This window comes from Sebastes fasciatus, chromosome 20 (assembly GCF_043250625.1).
Source record: "Sebastes fasciatus isolate fSebFas1 chromosome 20, fSebFas1.pri, whole genome shotgun sequence".
NCBI classification, from domain to species: Eukaryota; Metazoa; Chordata; class Actinopteri; order Perciformes; family Sebastidae; genus Sebastes; species Sebastes fasciatus.
Window position 1 is genome coordinate 852,208 of NC_133814.1, and position 20,819 is coordinate 873,026.

Genomic DNA, 20,819 nt, shown 5'->3' on the forward strand with positions numbered 1-20,819 from the left:
CAACAGCCTCAATGTGTAAAATACAACGTATAATCCACCGAGCAGTAAATTCCTGATGCATTGTGTTAAGCTTTAGCAGCCATGATGTTAGGCATTGATGTATTCTAATGTGCAGTGGCCCAACTCTTCTTCAATAACCGTGAATCATGTGGTCACAACAGATCCAGGTGACCTCGGCTAACGAAAGGTTTAAGTCATGCTTTCTAAATGCTATCAGGATTTTTTCCATATGCCTAATGATTTCAAAAGGCCAACTTCTGGCTGATATACTGTACCGGTGCTGTTCATGGTGCTGTTCACGGTGCTGTACACGGTGTTGTTCATGGTGCTGTACATGGTGCTGTTCATGGTGCTGTACATTGTGCTGTTCATGATGCTGTACATGGTGTTGTTCATGGTGCTGTTCATGGTGTTGTTCATGGTGCTGTTCATGGTGCTGTTCATGGTGTTGTTCAATGGTGCTGTTAATGGTGCTGTGCTATGCTGTTCATGGTGCTGTACTGTGCTGTTCATGGTGCTGTTCATGGTGCTGTACATGGTGCTGTTCATGGTGTTGTTCATGGTGTTGTTCAATGGTGCTGTTAATGGTGCTGTGCTGTGCTGTTAATGGTGCTGTACATGGTGATGTTCATGGTGTTGTTCACGGTGTTGTTCAATGGTGCTGTTAATGGTGCTGTACTGTGCTGTTCATGGTGCTGTACTGTGCTGTTCATGGTACTGTGTTGTGCTGTGCTGTTCTGCCTGTAGTTGCTAGGGGAAGTGACGTCAGCAGCGAGCAGCAGCTTTGACGGTGGAAGAAAAGATCCGCTAGTGGAGTGAAGCTGCGTTCGATTAGGAGTTAAGTCTATCAGCTAAATCCGTCTCCATCCGTCTGTTTTGGGGCAATAATGACCCCCAAAATACGGAGAACATAAACTAGGCGCTTCACACTATCGGACGACATCGATATTATCGGCCTGCGTTCCTGGCAAAGATAGAAAAGGGATGGTGAAATGTTCGTTGTTCCAGGAGGAAGTGGGACTGTGGGGGGGCGGGGGAATGTGAACTAAGGAGGTTGTAAAGCAGTCAAGAGAGCTGGAATCTGCCGAGGGACGTAAACAAGAGGTCCAAAGCTGAACATTACGGATCCGCAGCGTTAAACTAGCAGGTAGAGACACGAAGCAACACACGGTAAAACTAACGGCTGCTAACGGCGACATGGAGCTGAGAGTGGGGAACAGATACAGACTGGGCAGGAAGATCGGAAGTGGATCTTTCGGGGACATCTATTTAGGTGAGTACAGTTTGTCTTCAACTTGTCCTCACTTTCACCAACCAAATGTCCCCCGTTATGACCTCTTCTGGATTATTATGTTACTGTTAAAACATGTATTATTCCAGATAGCATTAGGTTCATATTAACCTCAGTTAGCTAGTTACTGATCCTCAACGTTAACCATTACCTCTGTTGAGCCCAGTTCACTAGCTAGCTACAGAACTGATAGAACAAGGCGATGTGGGTTGAAATAACGTCACCTGGACCGATTTGTGGCATTGCAGGTATGATAGAGACAGGTGAGACAGGTGAGACAGGTGAGACAGCTAGCTACTTCAACTGCTGCTGTACAAACATACAGTGGTTACATGACGGTGTGTAACAGTAACAGCTCACTGAGAGCTGAGCTGGTTTAAGCAGATCCAGCCGACATTGCAGTTGTTTTAACGTGACGTTAGCTTCACGGTCTTATGATCAGTCGAGACACTGAGCCATCACCACATCACCGCTGAACCAGCACCACGGAGATCCCGACGTGGCCTGATGTTCTGGCCGCTAACGTTACACCGTCGTCCACTAACGTTCCAGATATGTGAACCCATACAGTAACCTGTATCTGTAGTGGAGGAGACTTAAGCTCCATTTGAAGTGTAACGTTACACTAGCTTGTCTCTCAGCTGTGAGGATGACAGCAGCTAACAACAGACTACTATCAGATCTGCTAAACAGACAGTGTCTCTACCAGAACCCAAACCACCACTTCTTTCAGGTTTCAAGGTTCCTTTTAGTTTCTATCACCCACGGTACTGTATGTATGACAGGGATTCACTTTTGAGTAGTCATGTGACTTTGTTTTTGATCACCTAACCACTGGGCCTACTGGTTTTTGATCACCTAGCCACTGGGCCTACTGGTTTTTGATCAGCTAACCACTGGGCATACTGGTTTTTGATCACCTAACCACTGGGCATACTGGTTTTTGATCACCTAACCACTGGGCATACTGGTTTTTGATCACCTAACCACTGGGCCTACTGTTTTTTTCCAGTTGATTAAGGCATCAGTTAGCTCTCAGGCAAATCAGCCTTTGATATGCAGACTTAGGAAAGTTCTCAGAAAATAGTTATTTACAAGCGTTAGTTTAATCTTTCCATGTCATAACTAGATGATGGAGGAGTTGACTTCTTTTATGCTTGGTCACAGAGCCTGTAAAATGGTGTCTAGATGTTGACAATGTTTCTGTTTTTGACCTAAACTTGGATTTCTTCAGTTACTGTACTGTAACAGAACCAAGAACTTGGGCTCTGTCCCTCAAGCCTACCATGTTTGGCATAGGGATGTTAATAATTAACATTAGGAATTTGAACCGATTAATGCTATCGGTTAAACAGTTAAAAGAAATATTTTTTAAAAAATAGCTAAAAAGTTGAGTAAAACTCAGAGGAGTGGCTTGTCACTTAAGGTGGACCAGCTATTCTCCCTTTAACAGCCCACCTTATGGCCAGTTCAGACTACACGATGTCAGCCCGATCATAGACCGACAGGGCCGTCGTAGGGTGTCGACTCGGATCGGGAACAATAAATGAGTGTCGTGTGCGACAATCGATCGTTTTATCTCATGTCGTGTGTCATAGTATACGACAACCGACACCGCGTCTGGGACGCCTGACAACGTCCCGATAGAAAGTCTAACATGTTTAATTTATTTTTTTTGCTTTCTACAACGTGTTCTGTCATGGCTGTGAATTCGACTGGCTGAGCACAGAGGCGCACAGCTGTAAACAGAAGCACATGGATACTTATTATGCCGAATGATGTCATCGGACCTTCCCAGAGCAACTGCTGATGGACCTCGAAGTAGGATATTCAATCTAGGTTTTGTCGGCGTCTTTGCGCATGGAGGATCCCGTTGCGCGCCTGCTTTAGCTTCTCCCTGTGATTTATATTTTTATTGTTTTCCCCTGTAGCCTCGTGGGCCCCTTTACTTGGTCAGGCCCGGGGGGCTTCAGCGCCGGGAAGCCCGTATATTAAGACGGCGGTGCCGGGAGAGTGCGTATTGTCGGAACAGGGGACCGACGTGTAGTCTGTCATGTGTCGCGGCCAAGTCACGACAATAATTTATAACTCTCAATCGTCTATTCTGACATAGTGACCATCGTAACCATCAAAAATATCGTGTAGTGTGATCCTGGCATTAGGTGAGTCTGAGCAGGTGTTGCAGACACAGGAACTTGGCTTGGGTCTGAGGAGTTGTAGCAATTATACACCGACAAATAAACTAGGCCAGCACGATAAGAGGAAAATCTGCGATAACATTGTTCAAAATTGCGATGACGATATAACTTGCGATAAATAAAAAAATATTGAAGTGAGCATATTAGCTATACATATATTTAAATATAACGAGGCTAAATGTTGTTTATAGAGCAGCAACCGTAATGTTAATAACAGCAAAGTCACCATATAAACTCATTGATATCTCACTGGAAACAATCTAGAATATTAATCAAATAAATCATATTCCTGACATCAAAATACTGAGTGAAGTTTATGAAGACTGAAGAACACAGACATCAGTCCTTTCTCCTGTAAGATACATGACAAACTAAACATGACACATACACTGAAACACGGCTTACTAGAGGGAACTAAAGTCATTCACAACGCAACTAAATAACTTACACGTGTTTACAATTCGCTGTTAGCCGCCAAGCTAACGCGCTGTGTTTGTGTAAACATAGCGGCGGTAGATGAGAGACTGCAGATAGAGCAGATTGAAACGCCGCTTTCCTCCATGTTTAACCGTTTCATTGTGTTTTGCTTGTTGAACAAGTGTAATGATAATGTATCTTGGCTTTACACTTGCAAAGTTTTATTGCATGTACTTTCAGTAACGAGCATAGTTGTCCTAGTTCACTTGTCTGTCTCCATTGCGGCCTCTCTGATCAGCTATTCACTGACGTGTGCGTGCGTGTGGCTCCGACACAGAGCAGGAGGGAGAGGATGCAGCTTTAGCCCCGGAGCTCGTTTAATAACGGGTTTTGTTAACCATCCTTAAATATAATGATTTTTCTTATTCATCGCATTTCAGACAGCCTTTTGCGATGTGTTCATCGCACATGTTCATATCGCGATGAATATGAAAATACGATTTATGGGTCAACCCTAAAATAAACCGTTCTCACACTGCACTGCTACGTTCACAGCTGTAACACCACCGACAACCCCACACTCACCGCCGCCACACACACAAGGTCTGTCGGTCATACGGGGACAATACACGCAGCGTCCGAACGGTCTGGTGAACTGGGGACTCAGTTGTCTGTTGTGCTCATACACTGCAGCTGGTGATAAATGATGGATTTAACCTGTTTGTGCATCGGCTTATCGTTGCAGCTGAGCGGCTTGTTAGCCACTAAAAATAGCACCGCACTAATCTGGTCAGTTAACGGTTAATAATCGGTTAACGAAGGTCGGTTATCGGTTAGAAACAAAATTCAAAATTAGCATCCCTAGTTTGGCACAGCACATGCACCCAGAAGTTACTAGTACCAAAAAAGAAAAGAAAAAACACTTTGTTTTCTTTAGATAACGTAAGCTGTCAGAATGGATGTGGAAAAGATGGTCCTCAAATACAGACCGACACTGCATCCTGTGTTTAGCTCCGCCCAAGACAATCGTTATTGGTTTAAAGTAATTCAAACTAGCCAGAGCATTTTTCCCCATACCAGAATGATACTGGGTATTACCAGACCTTTCTATAGTGCTGACCCAGCACTGTGGAGAGAGGTGTGGCAATGCCAGCCTAAACCAGCACCAGACCGGTATACCAAAATGTACCACTAGGTGTCGCACTTGACTCACCAGCCGCTCCCGAGTGGAACATAATGCGACTGATGCCTAATTTATACTTGTGCAGAAAAGCTTGCGCAGAGATGGTTTGTAGAGCTCGCAGAGAGCTGGAGAGATGCGCCATGCATAGGGTCTGAAATTAACTTTATTCACTCCTTGCCACTGTAGCAGCTTTCAGACCCTGGCCGTGCACCTCCTGAAAAACGTGTCTACGTGCCAGGCACGCCGCAATAGTTTGTGAATGGACATCAGAGCCGGGAGGTGGGATTTACAGACAAGTACCTCACATCTGTTACAACAACTGTTACAACAGCTCCTCCTCATCATCCAACTCATAATTGTTTTTCCAGCCATGGAGTTGTGTTGGGCCAAATTTTATGCAACTATTGAATCACGTTTATCAAATAAATCAAAGACCACCTGACAAAGGATTTGAAAACCACGGGTCCAAATCAAGAAGATATTTCATGCTACATCCAATCTGCCGCAGTACTATGTATAGCTGTTGTGTGTGAGAGGTGCCTGCACAGCAGCAGGAGTATAAACCAGGCATGAGAGAGAGCCCATGAAGGAGAGTGTAACACCTCCAGTCCACTATGTGGCAGTAATGGTCCTCTAAGCTTGTTTGCCAACTGCCAATTAACATGAAATAAATGAGTGAAGATGCACCACAATCAGTTATCAGGACAACTGACACATTGTGCATAGTTTTAGTTTTCTTTGAGACTATCTCTGCTATGTCTCGTCTCATCTCCTCAAAAAACACACTAACTTTGTAGTAAACAAACACAACGTGCGCCTCTTCCCACCTCTCCTGAAATGTGATGTCCTTCATGTTGCTGGCCTCGGCTCAGCAGTAAATTGAACACGGCCTGTCAGACATTAGGTTCCATCAGTCTGGCTATAAACACACATAATATATGAATCATGTTGTCACATGGCTTATTGCTAATGCAATAGTTCAGGTATATTATATGAACATACACTGCAACAGGAAAAAAACTGGGACACATTTGGAATCTTTACGTTTATAACTGTGAAATGGTCTGTAGTGTGGTACGTCTCACACGTGTGCTTATAGTCTGGAGACCTGCCATGTGTATTAACATTTGTCCTTTTCCAGGCACAGATATTTCCGTGGGTGAAGAAGTTGCGATCAAGTTGGAATGTGTGAAGACCAAACACCCCCAGCTCCACATCGAGAGCAAGATCTACAAGATGATGCAAGGAGGAGGTGAGATATCAGCTCACAATACTGGGATCCTCATTTCTCATTGGACTTCTGTTCTCCATCTCAGACCTAGTGTGCTCAGTTTCCATCTCCTCATCAACCCCTCTCTCTCTGTCCCTAAGATTTATTTACACCTCTTTTCATATAAGTTACGTTATCTTTATTTCTTGCCCCCACCATATCTATATATGTAGCCTATATATAAGATATATTTTAATAAAATACAGTTGTACCGACAGGATACAGTAGAGCACAGAGGCCGTTTCCATGCTGCAAGGCAGACAAGTGCTCGTGTCTACCTGTCTTTTCACCCGAGGAGCTCAGTGATCCCGCGGGTCCCAGCGGGACATCAGATGAGTAGGCGGTCCTTAATGTGGCCCAGGACACATTCACTACACACTGCTAAAAGATTGTGGTCACATGTGACCCAGACCACCTCTGAAAGGGGTCTGAAAGACCTGATCTCAATGCATCTTGAGTGTGTTCACACCTGTACTTGAAGCTGTCCACTTGTGATCGGATCACTGAGGACGCATGTTAATACCATGTCTGAACAGGGCCACTGAATCAGCTCATAGCTTTAAATCTATTCAGATCCTGAAGCCACACCCGTGGGTAAAGACACACAACTGGAAATGATGTAATCCTATGTATTAATCCTTACGGTTGTTTAGGGAGTCACTAGAGTGTATCAACAGCTGAGGGTGAAACGAAAGATAGTTTAGGTAGTTGGGTAAACTGTAACTTGAATTTTACCCCTTTTTTCCATGTAATCTCCCTATTTAAGGCAACCAAAATGAATTGGACAAATTCATATAAATTTCAAATCATAATATAGAGTGGAATGGAATGGTGGCTCGATTGCTAGTACTGTCGCCTAATGCTGTGTTCACACTACGGTCAACACAGCAACAGGCTACTAGCCATCTCCAATGGAAACCGGTGATATGAAGCTGCAAACTGACGCGCAACACTTGTCGCTGCGTGATGCGCTACAAATAAAGTTGAGCTGGTCTCAACTTTTTCTCAGCGCACCAATGACACAGTGAAGCGTCAACCAATTGTGTTTTTTTTCAGCCCTAAACGACTTGCCAACAATGTAACAAGGCCGTTTTGATGCTTTTGTCGCTCGTAGTGTGAACATTGCAGTAAAGCGCAGCATGCTTGCCCCCTGCCACCCTGAATAATAGGAGTGGGATAGAAAATAGTAATAGTGTAGACTGCGAAGAAAGAATAGTCACTGGAGTTACACCTCTTCAAATGTGAAATACATCATCAGAAGGAGGTGTTCCCTAGACTACATTTACCATCGTTGTTTACTCTCATGTCTTTGCAGTGGGCATTCCAACCATAAAGTGGTGTGGAGCAGAAGGTGACTACAATGTGATGGTGATGGAGCTGCTGGGGCCCAGCCTGGAGGATCTCTTCAACTTTTGCTCCCGCAAGTTCAGCCTCAAGACAGTCCTCCTGCTCGCTGATCAGATGGTGAGACTGCCTACCTAATTCACTCTCTCACACACACACACACACACACACACACACACACACACACACACACACACACACACACACCTTCTGACCCCTGCATACACACATCCCACATCATCCTCTCAGATTGTATCACACGTTCTTCCACTAATCCAGAGCAGCTAGAAATGAGAGCAGAAAGGGCTTCTGTGTTTATATAGGCACCTCATTGAGACATGTGCAGTTCACTTGCTACTAGTATTTTTAGATCTTTTTCTATTATATCAATTTTGCGAGAAGAAAATTGTGCAGCTCAGACAGCTATAGGTGAATCAGAGTAGATCGATGCATTTTCCATTATTGAGATTTTCCCACAGAAAGTGGTTCCTTGAATGTATTTCAGGGAGTAGCCCGCTCAGAAATCTTTGCATCTGTGGTTGTTCTCTAAATAATGGTAGAAGGACTGCACTTAAATAGAGCTTTTCTACCTTAATGGACAAAGCGCTTTACAGTTGGCCTCTCATTTACACACTCACACACAGATGAGCTTCCATTCAAGGCGTTGGCCTGCCCATCAGGAGCAGTCTGGGGTTCAGTATCTTGCTGTAAGACACTCAAACATGAGGACAGGAGGAGCCAGGGATCGACCCGCCGATCGTCCGATTAGTGGATGATCTGCTCTATCTCCTGAGCCACAGCCGCCCCAAAACCTTAAGCGCTGTTTATGAAAACAAAATGATTGAAACACATCTATAATTATAAAGGCAAATGGTTTGATCTAGGGATTTTTAATAATTAACCAACAATGAGAATTAGACCGATTTTTAATGCAACCAGCTAAACATTTAAAAGAAATATATTTTTAAAAAAAGCTGAGGAGCAGCTTGTCACCAAAATTAGAATAGCTGGTCCACCTTAAGGGTCAGCCCACCTTAAGTGAGTCTAAGTCAGTTTTGTTGCTAACTTTAGGGCTAACCCCCCTCACTTTAATCAGCAGGTCGCTGGTAAGACATGTGAACTTGGCTTGGGTCTGAGGAGGAATGCACGCAGCATCGTGGCTGTCGGCTCTCCTGGGTGAGACGGGTGAACGGGGGACTCCGTTGCCTGTTTTGCACATATACTGCAGCTGGTGATAAATGATGGATTTAAGCTGTTTGTGTGTCGGTTATTGTTGCAGCTGGGCGGCTTGTTAGGCACTTCAACCACAGTACCCCTGCATGCAAGGCACTAATTTTGTCGGTTAACAGTTAATGATCAGTTAATGAGGGTCAGGAAAAACAATCAAAATTAGCATCCCTAGTTTGCTCTGGTTTACATCATGGTCATCAAGTTTAGTCTCATTAATCTGCCCTTGTCCTCCCCAAAAATGTGACTTGACTGTGGTGTACAGAAGGAGATGTCAGACAGATGTGAGTGTGCAGCTGTTAAGCCGGTGCTTGCCGAATGCCCTCATATTAACATGCTGTAGTGACCTAATTATTTTGTTCTTCTCCACTACAGATCAGTCGCATTGAGTACATTCACTCCAAGAACTTCATCCATAGAGATGTGAAGCCTGATAACTTCCTGATGGGACTGGGCAAAAAGGGCAACCTGGTCTACATTATCGACTTTGGCCTGGCTAAAAAATATCGTGACGCTCGCACACACCAGCACATCCCCTACCGCGAGAACAAGAACCTGACTGGCACTGCACGCTACGCCTCAATCAACACACATCTGGGGATTGGTAAAAAAAAAAAACACACTGAATAACCCTGTTTGACGTGAACACAATACTGCATTTCTTAAACCGTGACTTTCAAGTTGTATTCTGCAGTAATGTGCAGCAATGACCCTTTTTCTTCTCTTCATCCTCTTTCTTGTCTGTTGTCTCCCTCTACAGAGCAGTCGAGGCGCGATGACCTGGAGTCCTTGGGCTATGTTCTCATGTATTTTAATCTGGGCTCGTTGCCGTGGCAAGGCCTTAAGGCTGCTACTAAGAGGCAGAAGTATGAACGGATCAGTGAGAAGAAAATGTCCACCCCCATTGAGGTGCTTTGCAAGGGATACCCCTGTGAGTCTCAACTTATACTTAACTTAAGCTTTCTTCAATTTAAATTATTCTAAAAAAGATTCCTCATTTAATATTTACAGATAATAATCAAGAAAAGTCTGTCCCTCCCATCAGCTGAGAAATGTTTTCTCCCTCTCTGTCACAGCTGAGTTTGCAACCTACCTGAACTTTTGTCGCTCCCTGCGCTTCGATGACAAGCCGGACTACTCCTACCTACGACAGCTCTTCAGGAACCTGTTCCACAGACAAGGCTTCTCTTATGACTATGTATTTGACTGGAACATGCTTAAGTTTGTGAGTACTAATCATAATGTCTAAACTTCAGCTACAATATATACTTAAACTGTACATACTGTTTGTAGATACCTGTTTTTATTACCTTGTTATTTTATTTCAGATTAAAAGGCAAAATGATATTTTGGATTGAAATGATTTTGCCTATATTTTTGCATTTGATAGATTCCATGTCATTTACATTTCCCCTCAGGGTTTTTGTAATGGTTGAAAAGCCTTTGAAACAGCATTCAATCCGAGGGGGTGGTCTGTGTAGTTAGGCTGATGTAAAGAAAAAATACTACCCGAAGTAAACAAGTCTCCATTACTGCGGTGGCGTCTCCCGACAATACGCCCACCTTTGAATGGAAGCTGTCCTATCAAGTGTACAATTTTCTACTTTTACATTCTATGTAACATTACTGATGACAACGATATCTAGGAGTTCAGGTAGAACCTGAGCAGTTCTCAGCTGCCAGACGTTAGCCTGACATGGTGAAACAAGTAACATCAGCTAGGTTAACACTGCTTAGCTAACATTAGCAAACAACATTAGTGGGCTGAGACCAGGGTCCGGAATTAACACCTGCCAAGCGCCAAAGCAGGTAGATTTTCCATTTGGCAAGTAACTCTCGGAAGGCTATCCGCCACACTGGCGGGTAAACATTTGTACCAAAAACTCTGCTCGGTTACGCTGAGGGTCTCTACCATGTTCTGGTGACATTTAACGTTAAGGCGCGCTGCTTCCGTCCTCTGCTCTCTGTCGGGTCGGAACCGAACTGAACAAACTGAATTTCTATCTTTTGTTGTTTATTGCTAAATCTCTGAAAAGAGGTGTTTTTTTTATTGAACTCTGGACTCTTTATTTCCGGTGAATGTTATTGGGACTTGCATTTGATTATCTTACACTTAACTCCCCAGATCCACTTAGTTTGAACCAATCCAACAGCATCCAATCAAGTTTCAGGAGAAAACCATGAAGAACTAACGTTACGTTACTGAGCACCAGTTTGATCCAGTTACTCTGCTGTTAGATGACGTTACATTTGGTGAAGAGCTCATATGGCTTGTTTAGGACTCCTGAGTTGGGACTTGAGTGCACAGACTTGAGACTTACTTGTGACTTGCAAAACAATGACTTGGTCCCACCTCTGGTAGCCTTTACCCGGTGAAATGTCAGGAAGGTATACAGAATAGATACCGCCCAAGCCTAGTATTCAGGCTTGAATTGATTAACTGTCAATATATTTTAATTATTGTGCTTTAAATATTGCTCTAGTCTCTTTAAGTTTGTATTCAACATAATATCGCATTATCTCGATGAAGTGTACTGAAACAAATGTAAATATGACACAAAAAGGCACTTTATTATTTTGGCCAGTGGATTTTTTTTCAGTGGAACTTTTAATTTCGGACACTGGCTGAGACACTGTCTATGAGCTGCAGTGGTCCCACAGAATAAATGAACTCAGTCAACTCACCGTAGCAGTATTGTGAAATATAAAGTTAGTTGCTCTACCTAGGGCAACCTAATGACCACAAAGTAAACCTCATTGGGTCGGCATCACATTATCTATTATCTACTCCAACCTCTTATGTAAGTTACTACGAGCAACCACAGACACATTCAGCTGGAAACCGCATTCACCAGTTAGCAGACAGTAGAGTCACTACGACTTGCCACCGCAGTGATGGCGGCGCCGTTAGATGGCGGAACACAAAGCGGTTGCCAGATTCGTCTATTGATGTAAAAGCATCCTTATTAGTTCTGGTCAAGAATGTCATCCGAAGTCTACAGCCATATGTAGTAATATAGTATGTTTTTGTCTGGACTGCAAAGGGCCAGCCCTACGGAGTGACTGACTTAGAGACTGAGTGATGAAATTACACGATTGGTCGGCCGAGTGTTGGAGTTTCCTCATTCCTCTTTCAAAATAAAAAGGCGGGGAACAGTCCTTTTATGCAAATGTCCAGCGCAATGGGTCTGGCTCACAAAACTAGGACCAAGCTGGGATACTAGGACCGAGCTGTGAAACTAGGACCAAGTTGTGAACCTAGGAATAAGCTGTGAATACAAAAAACGAAGCTGTTTTAAAGTCATTCAGCGTTTCATTACACTGTCGTTGAATGAGCACAAATTCAATCATACAAATTTATGAAACAACCTTTAATATATCCTTCTTTCACTTCTCTTTTCTTACTTCAAAAGCCTTTTTAGTTGCTATACAACTACTCAATGAGAAGAATGTTTCAGTACACAGCCCAACAAAACCTAAATTAAATGTAAATGTAAAGCGATTAGAAACATGAGCAGTGTTTCTTACGCACAGACTTTACTTGGCTTTAATGGCCGCCCAAGTATTTTCCTCAGGCCTCGCTGCCTCAGCTGTCCAAGCTGGACAGACCCACGGCGGACCCGCGGATCTACGATGCGGCAGCCCCGACGTACTGCTGCACGCTGCTCACTCGGGACCGGATCCCGGTATGGGGGACGGACAGCTGCACGGCCTGGAGGATGTTCCCATTGTAACCTACCAGGTGTTGCGTCGCCCCTCGTTGGACTGACAGGCTTCTAGTGAAACGTTGCGCACACATGATGTTTGTTCCCATCCAGACTGCAGTGATGGTTTTAAAGAAATCTTGGAAGCCGTTGTTTTGCTGCTTAATTTTTCATCTAACATAGCAATGCCGATCTTTCTCCGAGACTGTGTAACATCAGAGGAGCAGAGTCGTTGGTTGACCGGTGTGGAGAAATGTGCTTCTGGTGTGAACAGACGGGCTTCGGCTCACACAACGATTAACCCAGCGAGGCGCATCCGTTCCTGATGTGAACCCACCGTAATACAACAGATAAACATCGGATACTGTCAACAAGGTACCGATATCAATGTTGGGCCAATAAATCGTTGCATCCCTACAATTTGGCGATATTTGGGATTTAAACCCAATGCTAATAAGGAACCATAACGTTAATGAGGTAATCGCCGGGTGGAAACCTGCAGCCCAGCAGCGAAAGCTCGACCTGAGCAGCCAGACACAACCATCCAACGGTACAGATCACAGTAAGCGCTCTACAGATATTGAGGGTTCTTGTAAAGCATCCAGTGTCATCGATAACACCGGTGTTGTCAAGAGTTTGGGACATCTCTAATGCCGATGTGAAGAGTGGTTCATCATGAGGATTTGGAAAAATGACTGATCAATATTTAAGGACTTGTTAAATTTGTGAAGAGAGCTTGGCGTGGCGGTAGGTGGGAGAGTGAGTGTTTAGGTGGGTTACCCATCAGCCTCAGCTGTACAGTCCTATTTTATGTTGCTTCTTTATTATCGTACGCAGGGAGCCAACCGCGCAGCAGAGGAAGCAGAGAGAGAGCGCCGGGACCGGGAGGACAGGCTGAGGCACGGCAGGAACCCCGGGGCCAGAGGGATACCCGCCGCATCAGGACGACCACGAGGAACCCAAGAGGGAGCGCCGGCCACCCCGCTAACACCCACCTCACACACAGGTCAGTCCACTCCAGCATGATCCTGGTCATCAGTGAAGTGTTTCATGAATTTAAGATGTCAAGGCTAGAATTCAACGGTTCAGTGTTCACTTTGTGCCGACTGTCAGCAGTAAAATTATGGAATTCTGTTATATGTAGGGGGTTTCATGTTGGCAGATTTAACTATTTAGATGTCGTTAATATAAATATGAAGTTGACAACAATAATGCCGTTTTTTTCCTTTTCTTTAATAAAACGATAAGATGTGAAAAAATACACAAACTAAGGCATTTGAATCAAAAGCTATAGTCAGGCAATTAGTATGGAATATGATACAAATAGTGAATTATTTATGAATGCATGAATATGATGAATTCTCTCATCATATCATCTTTCCCTGCTGATGGTGGTTTTTGATCTCTGATCTCCAGCGAACACGTCCCCTCGACAAGTGTCCGGTATGGAGCGTGAACGGAAGGTCAGCATGCGACTGCACCGCGGCGCTCCCGTCAACGTGTCATCCTCAGATCTAACGGGACGGCAGGACACGTCCCGCATGTCCACCTCACAGGTACAAGACAGCCCTGCAGATGCATTAGCTTTCTTCTTCCAACACGTCCCGCATGTCCACCTCACAGGTACAAGACAGCCCTGCAGATGCATTAGCTTTCTTCTTCCAGTGTCTCTTAAGCTACTAGCATGAGCAGAAAGAAGGAATCTGTACTTCCCATAGAGAGTTCCACCTCACCCCAGGCTTGAAGAAGAAGCCTTCTTCTGAATACAGAGGAGGAAGCTTTACAGTAACCAGTAGCAGCTAGAATTACATTTTAAAGTTTATTTAACTTTGTCCTCATGGAGGTCTGTGTCTTGCTACTTCATAAGATCATTAGACATTAGTCTGATTACTGGAGAGTGCCTCACACAGAACTGAGATCCAGGGCAGCAGAAGAAGGTCTGGATACTCCTTAGTTCCAGCACGCCAGCCTTATGTTTCTTGTTAGAGGGAGGTGCTGCTATTCAGACCGTACTCTCCAGTTGTGTGGTTGCTGCAGGATGTGGGTTCTGACTTGACATATTGGGCCTTCTCTCTCCCTTCCCCCCAACCTCAGAATAGTATTCCCTACGAGCATCACGCCAAGTAGACGCTCGCCACGTCCTTGTGTGACGGCGGCAACACTGGGTGAGTCCTGTCCCTAAAGCACCGGGATGCATGGGTCCAAATTCCAGTTCTACACTGGGCTGCCTCAGAGTGTTGTGTTCAGGCCTGGTTCCAGCATTTATTCACTTCCAGACTACGTCTGCCATTTTATCTGAGGAGAATTCTCTAACTAGACAAGGGGCACAAGAAGAAAACATGTGGTGGGCATGAGCTTAGATCAGCAGCATTAACCGGTTCATGCAGTTGGACCTGGAATCAGGTGTGAACACCACAGCAGATGCTCAGTCACCAGTGAGCTGGGCATCCAGTTTGTGAATGAGACTTAGCTTGAGCGACCAGCTATTGATGTCATGTTACACACTACCATCACAGCCATCGAGTAGTACATCCACTTGGCTGTTGATGACATCATAGCTGCACTGTACCAGCCTAAGTCTCATTGAACAGTCAGATACTGACTACTTTCTTAGCAGGAGGCTCCTCTGAGAACTGGAATGGATAATGCATCGCAGTGCAGAGTCTAAGAATGTAACTCCCTTATTGCTTCCTCTGGTTGACGTAATGCCCCTTTTAATCAGCTCTGTGCCTGTGGCTTGTTGCTTGCCCTGTTGGTGTGATGGCAGGCCGACAGCTATAGCATCCTAAAGGAATGTACCTACCTACAAACACCCCCCCACCCCTCCCCCGCCTTGCTTGGTGCAGTCACCTGCAGATTCTTTGGCTCCCTGGTCTTCCACACTAAACACCTGCATGATGTGAAGCTACTCATTTGCAAGTCAGCGTTGAACTTTGTCATGGCTCGAGAAAACCTTTTATCAGTTGTTGAGAAAGGGAGTCCGTCTAAAAGCAGTCTGTGTTTGTTAGGAACAGCCAGTGTTTCCTTGCTGTGTCAATGGATACGTTCTGGTAAAACAATGGCAGTAAACCTACACACGACCACCACGACAAAGATACTCAGCTGAATTAGGCCCGTTCCACTACAGGAACAACAACCCGTAACTTGAGGTGTGGCCATCGTCACAGGTTCTGCTTTTATTTCCTTTGTACTTTCCTCGTTTGGGTGCAAGTTCATGAACCTGAGTTTTGTCACTGACCAGGCGGAAAAAAAGCTCCTTCACTTCCCTGTGTCCTGATTCAGATACCGATTCTAATTCCAACACCGGAGCTCTTTTTTGCATAAAATTTGCTTTGCATTGAAATTTAGCATTAAATTTAAAAGCGATTAATTTGAACTGTAAGTAAAGTAGATTTCAAAAATAGTAAGAGAATAAAGAAAGTGCAACAGCAAATTGACAACTCCTTCATAAGATTTTCAAAGTGAATAATATAATAATAATATAAATTTAAATAAAAGTGCAAGAACTGTGTAGAGAAATACATTTCTACACAATCAAAAAATAGGGATGTACCGGGTCCGATACTGTGCTCATATACTCGTAAAACTACTCGGATACAACCGTACCTGATACCACTTTACGGCAACGTGACGTTAACCAACAGGGGTAGTGCCTTGCATACAGGGCTGCTGAGGTTGAAGTGCCGCCAAGCTGCAACGATAACCTGATGCACAAACAGGCAACAGAGTCCGGGTGAGTTAGCTGCCACGATGCTGCATGCGTTGCCGTGGACACACGCAGCCACTTCAGTCTCCACCGCATCATTTAGTTTAGCTGCCAGGTTGTCAGCTGCGTGTCTGCCTGCGTGTCTGCCTGCGTGCGTGCGTGCGTGCGTGCGTGCGTGCGAAGTCAGCAGTAACGTTTTTCATCCCAGTTTAGATGAGACCAGCTACGATAGCTTGGAAAACAGCTATATGGGACTGAATTTGATGAATTTACTGTTAATCAGACCACAAATGAGACAAGAATTAACACAACAAACTGACTTTGTCTCACTCGCTTTCTTCTTCGCCGTCTCCTCCAGGGGAGGCGGCCGTCTGGCTGCTGCTGCACCAAGGAGCCGCCCCGCCGCACGCCGGCCACAGTCTCTGTTCTGTTTATCTGTCAGTTTGTCTTTCTAGTTAGCTGGCTAACTTAATTAGGTGTCGTTACCTACCTTTTTTAGTTTCCTCCACATTAGTTTAGTGAGTTTATTTTCATGTGTGTGTGTTTGCTGAGAACGAGTGCAATCAACGCAGTAGATTAGACGGAATCCCACCAGCAGAATCAACACAACACACTGACTGTCTCCTCCTGCTGGAGGTAAATTAACGGAAAGTAGCAGAAGCCACAGCTACATCTATAGTGGTTATTTGCATAAAAACACAATTCAAATAATTGATTATTTAAATATTTGCTTTGATTAAACAAATTCTTGGTAAGTTGTTATGAAGTTTAACAGGTCATAATTCTCTCTCTCTCTCTAATATCTATTTTATATTGATGTGAAAACATCTCCTTCAAACAACTGGATTTATTCAAGTTTCTCTCCAAAAACTACATTTTACGAGATTACATTTGAACACATCATGATAACGTTGCAATTTACCTTCACCCATTAGTCATTTTGCTGAGCAGACAGTGAACATCTCATAATAATAACTCAATGGCACCTCCGTTAACGTTGGTATCTCCGTTATTTAACCAGTCAGGACTGTGCTGCTATAGGCTGCTAACAGCTAATGTTACTAACTCTCCTCCTGCTGATTTCAACACAGATTTGTTGTTCACAGTGTCTCATTATCAGGTATAAATAGGGTGCGTCCCCTCAGGTTTAGTAGCGCCATGCTGTTGAGCGCTTTTTTGTCTCCGGTCCAAAACAAACTGAAACATGATACAGCGTGCCTATGCGTCATTGTGCATGCATAACTGTTGGTAAGCATCAATAAGAGGAATTGATAGTCACAGAGGCATGCGATGCCAAGAAAGTGGACAACTATGATTCTCTATTCCCATCACTAGCATTTTCCCTGTCTCCCAAAGAGGCGGATGTCCTGATGATTTCACCCGCCACTGCCATCAATTTACCCGCATTTGATGGGTGGCGGGTGCTAATTTCAGACGCTGCCTGCAGACATGTTGCCCGCTGTTTGTAATGCAGTTTCGGGACGTTTTGGGGGTTTGCTGGCCACAACTTTCACCTCCAGAGAAAACAATAGACAAGTAAATGAATCACAGTGCGGTGTCGGTGCTGGAGCTGAGGAGAGAGTGGTCGGTACCGGTTGACGGTGCACCTCCAAAATGTCCTGAAACTGCATTTCACGCGGCGGACCTCGGCAACACCGCTGTCCGTCCTGCGGTGCGCTGTGGCCGGCGTGCAGCGGTGTGTCTCCTCTGTGCAGCAGCAGCCAGACGGCCGCCTCGCCGGGAGGAGACAGAAAGAAGAAAAACGATGCAATCAAGTTGCCATGGTTAACAAATTAACGTCTGACTGTTAACCACAACCCCATCCTCTGTTTGAGAAAGTAACACTGGCTGGAAGGGGCTTTAAATTGAATTCATAAAAACATCAGACAATGCAATCTGGATCGGTACGTGGATCTGACATTTAAAAGTCTTTGCATGTAAATATAAAAGAAAATCTATGTTTGTGCCACTGTTTCATTGTTGTCTGTCCTGCAACTGCACTGCACTCTGCACACCTGCCTACCAAGCCTACCAAACCTACCAAACCTTTTCATTTACATAGAACCAAAACCTACTGCTTTGTAAAACACAGTGGAAAACGGGGCAGAACCTAGACCTCACAGCTTCTTACAGGTTCAGATCATGGGAAGCTCCAGGTTACGGGTTGCTCAGATCCTGTAGTAAAAAGAGCCAATATTCAGCTGCATTACTGAGTGTAGTACCTCTACAGAGGGAGAGGAGGAACCATAACAGAGACTAGGGATGCACCGATACCGATACCAGTATCGGGTCCGATACTGTGCTCATGTACTCCTACTCGCAAAACGGCTCCGATACAACGGCACCGATACCACTTTATGGCAGCACGACGTTGACCTCTCGTCACCATCTTTCGGGTCCTCACGCTCCACCTCCTGGACGGTGCGGGCGAGACGGGCCGGTGGTTTGCCCGACCCCGCTGGGCCGGGATCCCACCTCAGCCGTCGCATGCCGGCCCTCACTTTCATTGCACCACGGGGTTTTGCTTGCACCCTCTGACTCGCGCGTGCGTTAGACTCCTTGGTCCGTGTTTCAAGACAGGTCGGGTGGGTTGCCGACATTGCCAGACCCCTGACGCCTTTTACGTGGGCCACGGCACGACACGGTTGGGGCGCACTGAGGACATTCCGTCCCGGTCGACAGTCGCACCGGGAGCAGGGAGCCCTGTCACGGTGCGGCGAGGTCCGGGCGGGAAGCGCTGTAAAGCAACGGCGGCGAGCTACCTTCGCCCCGAGCCTTTCCAAGCCGGCCTAGAGGCGCACCGCCTCGTATGCGGGACTCCCCAGCCTGCTGTGTGTCGCTCACACCCTCCGGCTGGCTGTTAACGAGGGTCTTTTGGCACAGAGAAGTACTCGTATCGGTACTCGGTATCGGCGAGTACCCAAATGTAAGTACTTGTACTCGGTTTGAAAGAAGTGGTATCGGTGCATCCCTAACAGAGACCAACACACCTGTGACATGTCAGTTTTCAGATGAGCAAAATCCAAACCCACCTTTTCCGTTATTGTTCCTCACAGCCTCATTATTGTCATAGTACAGACCAGATGACTTTAGGTTGTGTTGTTCATATTAATGTATCTGTGATTGGCTTCATCAGATGCCTTCGTGCATCTGCCCGTCTGATGGAATGAAGAAGCCTCTGAGGTTTCTGAGCTGTATGAGCGGTTACCACGTCACCGGCTGTTAACTAACGCACCATATCATCCACATATATCACGTGCCTGCGGCTGCTCCAAAGCTCTGCCACCAATCATTATACTCGTTGACCTTTTTACTCAGTTTTTTAATTTCATACATCTTTGTAACGATGCTGCCTGATGCTGTAAGCCCTCTGGGAGCTTGCTCCCTTCATCACAGCAGTATTAAAGTATGTTCTTCTATGAAACGGTATGGATTCATGCCTTCGCTGCACAATTACTACGTCATTTAAGAGAAGTTGAAAAATCTTGTCCAAAGCCAGAAAATATATGGATATTGTTCTAAGCACCGATCAGCCATCCCTGGTTCCAACCCCTACATCATGTATCTTATGGGCTGAACAGGAGTATTATATGCTTTTAGGGTGATGTTGTGGCTTGAAAATGCATTTAGACTGTAGATGAATGAGAAGTCTGTGTACGTACATGTTAGTCCAGATGCAGAGAGCGTGCATGGAAAGCTTGATGTAGAACACGTGGAGGCTCGTTGTTGGTTCTGACCCGCTGCTTCCTGTCTTGTGTTTCCTCTAGATGGTGTCCGGTGTACCGACCGCTGGTCTCCATCTTCTAGCTCCTCGATGAGCCCCCCACAATGCACCCTGGCGGACCAAGCCCTGTTCACTCAGAAGCAATCTGACATACTAATACTACTATTCATTTCCACCACTACTACAGCTACTACTGGAAGGCTGCACACTGCTCTCTCTCTCTCTCTCTCTCTCTCTCTCTCTCTCTCTCTCTCTCTCTCTCTCTCTCTCTCTCTCTCTCTCTCTCTCTCTCTCTCTCTCTCTCTCTCTCTCTCTCTCTCTCTCTCTCTCTCTTTTTTTTTTTCTTTCTTTCTTTCTTTCTGTGTGTTGGTCTGACCTTCCAGAACATTAAACAGTGCCGGACCTCAGGACCCCCCCTCCCCAGACGAACTGCCACCACCAGATTGTGAATGGGCGGTGCTTAGTCCAGGACAAACATGGACACTATACTATACATATATATACTATATATATATGCAGTATATATATGGTATGGGTAGTTTTTGGGGTGTGATGTTTTCACTGGTATTTTCCGTTTTCATTCCCTCCTCCCACCAGTCACTTGTTCTGTTTTTAGTTGTCATCAGCACCACTGATGGCTCTCTTCAGTAACTATATAGCCATTTGTATAAAATAAAAAGAAAGTACTTCTTTGCATGTTTTAGAGGTGAGCCTTCAGCATCAGCTGTGTGAGGCTCGAGCGCTAGTCAAACCCG

At 45.1% G+C, this 20,819-nt stretch overlaps 1 protein-coding gene across 3 annotated transcripts; it reads left to right on the top strand.

Moving 5' to 3' along the window:
• The first annotated feature begins 752 nt into the window (after positions 1 to 752).
• Positions 753 to 20,395, top strand: csnk1db (casein kinase 1, delta b). 3 transcript variants are annotated; one of them, XM_074620471.1, is made up of 10 exons: positions 753 to 1,273; positions 6,231 to 6,341; positions 7,675 to 7,823; positions 9,306 to 9,534; positions 9,691 to 9,861; positions 10,007 to 10,155; positions 13,472 to 13,640; positions 14,051 to 14,190; positions 14,734 to 14,799; positions 20,108 to 20,395. In XM_074620471.1, the coding sequence occupies exons 1-9, from the start codon at positions 1,198 to 1,200 to the stop codon at positions 14,782 to 14,784; spliced, it is 1,245 nt and encodes a 414-aa protein (XP_074476572.1). In that variant the 5' UTR covers positions 753 to 1,197; the 3' UTR covers positions 14,785 to 14,799; positions 20,108 to 20,395. The 3 variants fall into 3 exon arrangements, with proteins under 3 accessions (XP_074476572.1, XP_074476573.1, XP_074476570.1); XM_074620472.1 differs by having other exon boundaries at positions 755 to 1,273; positions 14,729 to 14,799; XM_074620469.1 differs by lacking the exon at positions 14,734 to 14,799 and having other exon boundaries at positions 756 to 1,273.
• Positions 20,396 to 20,819: the final 424 nt, after the last annotated feature.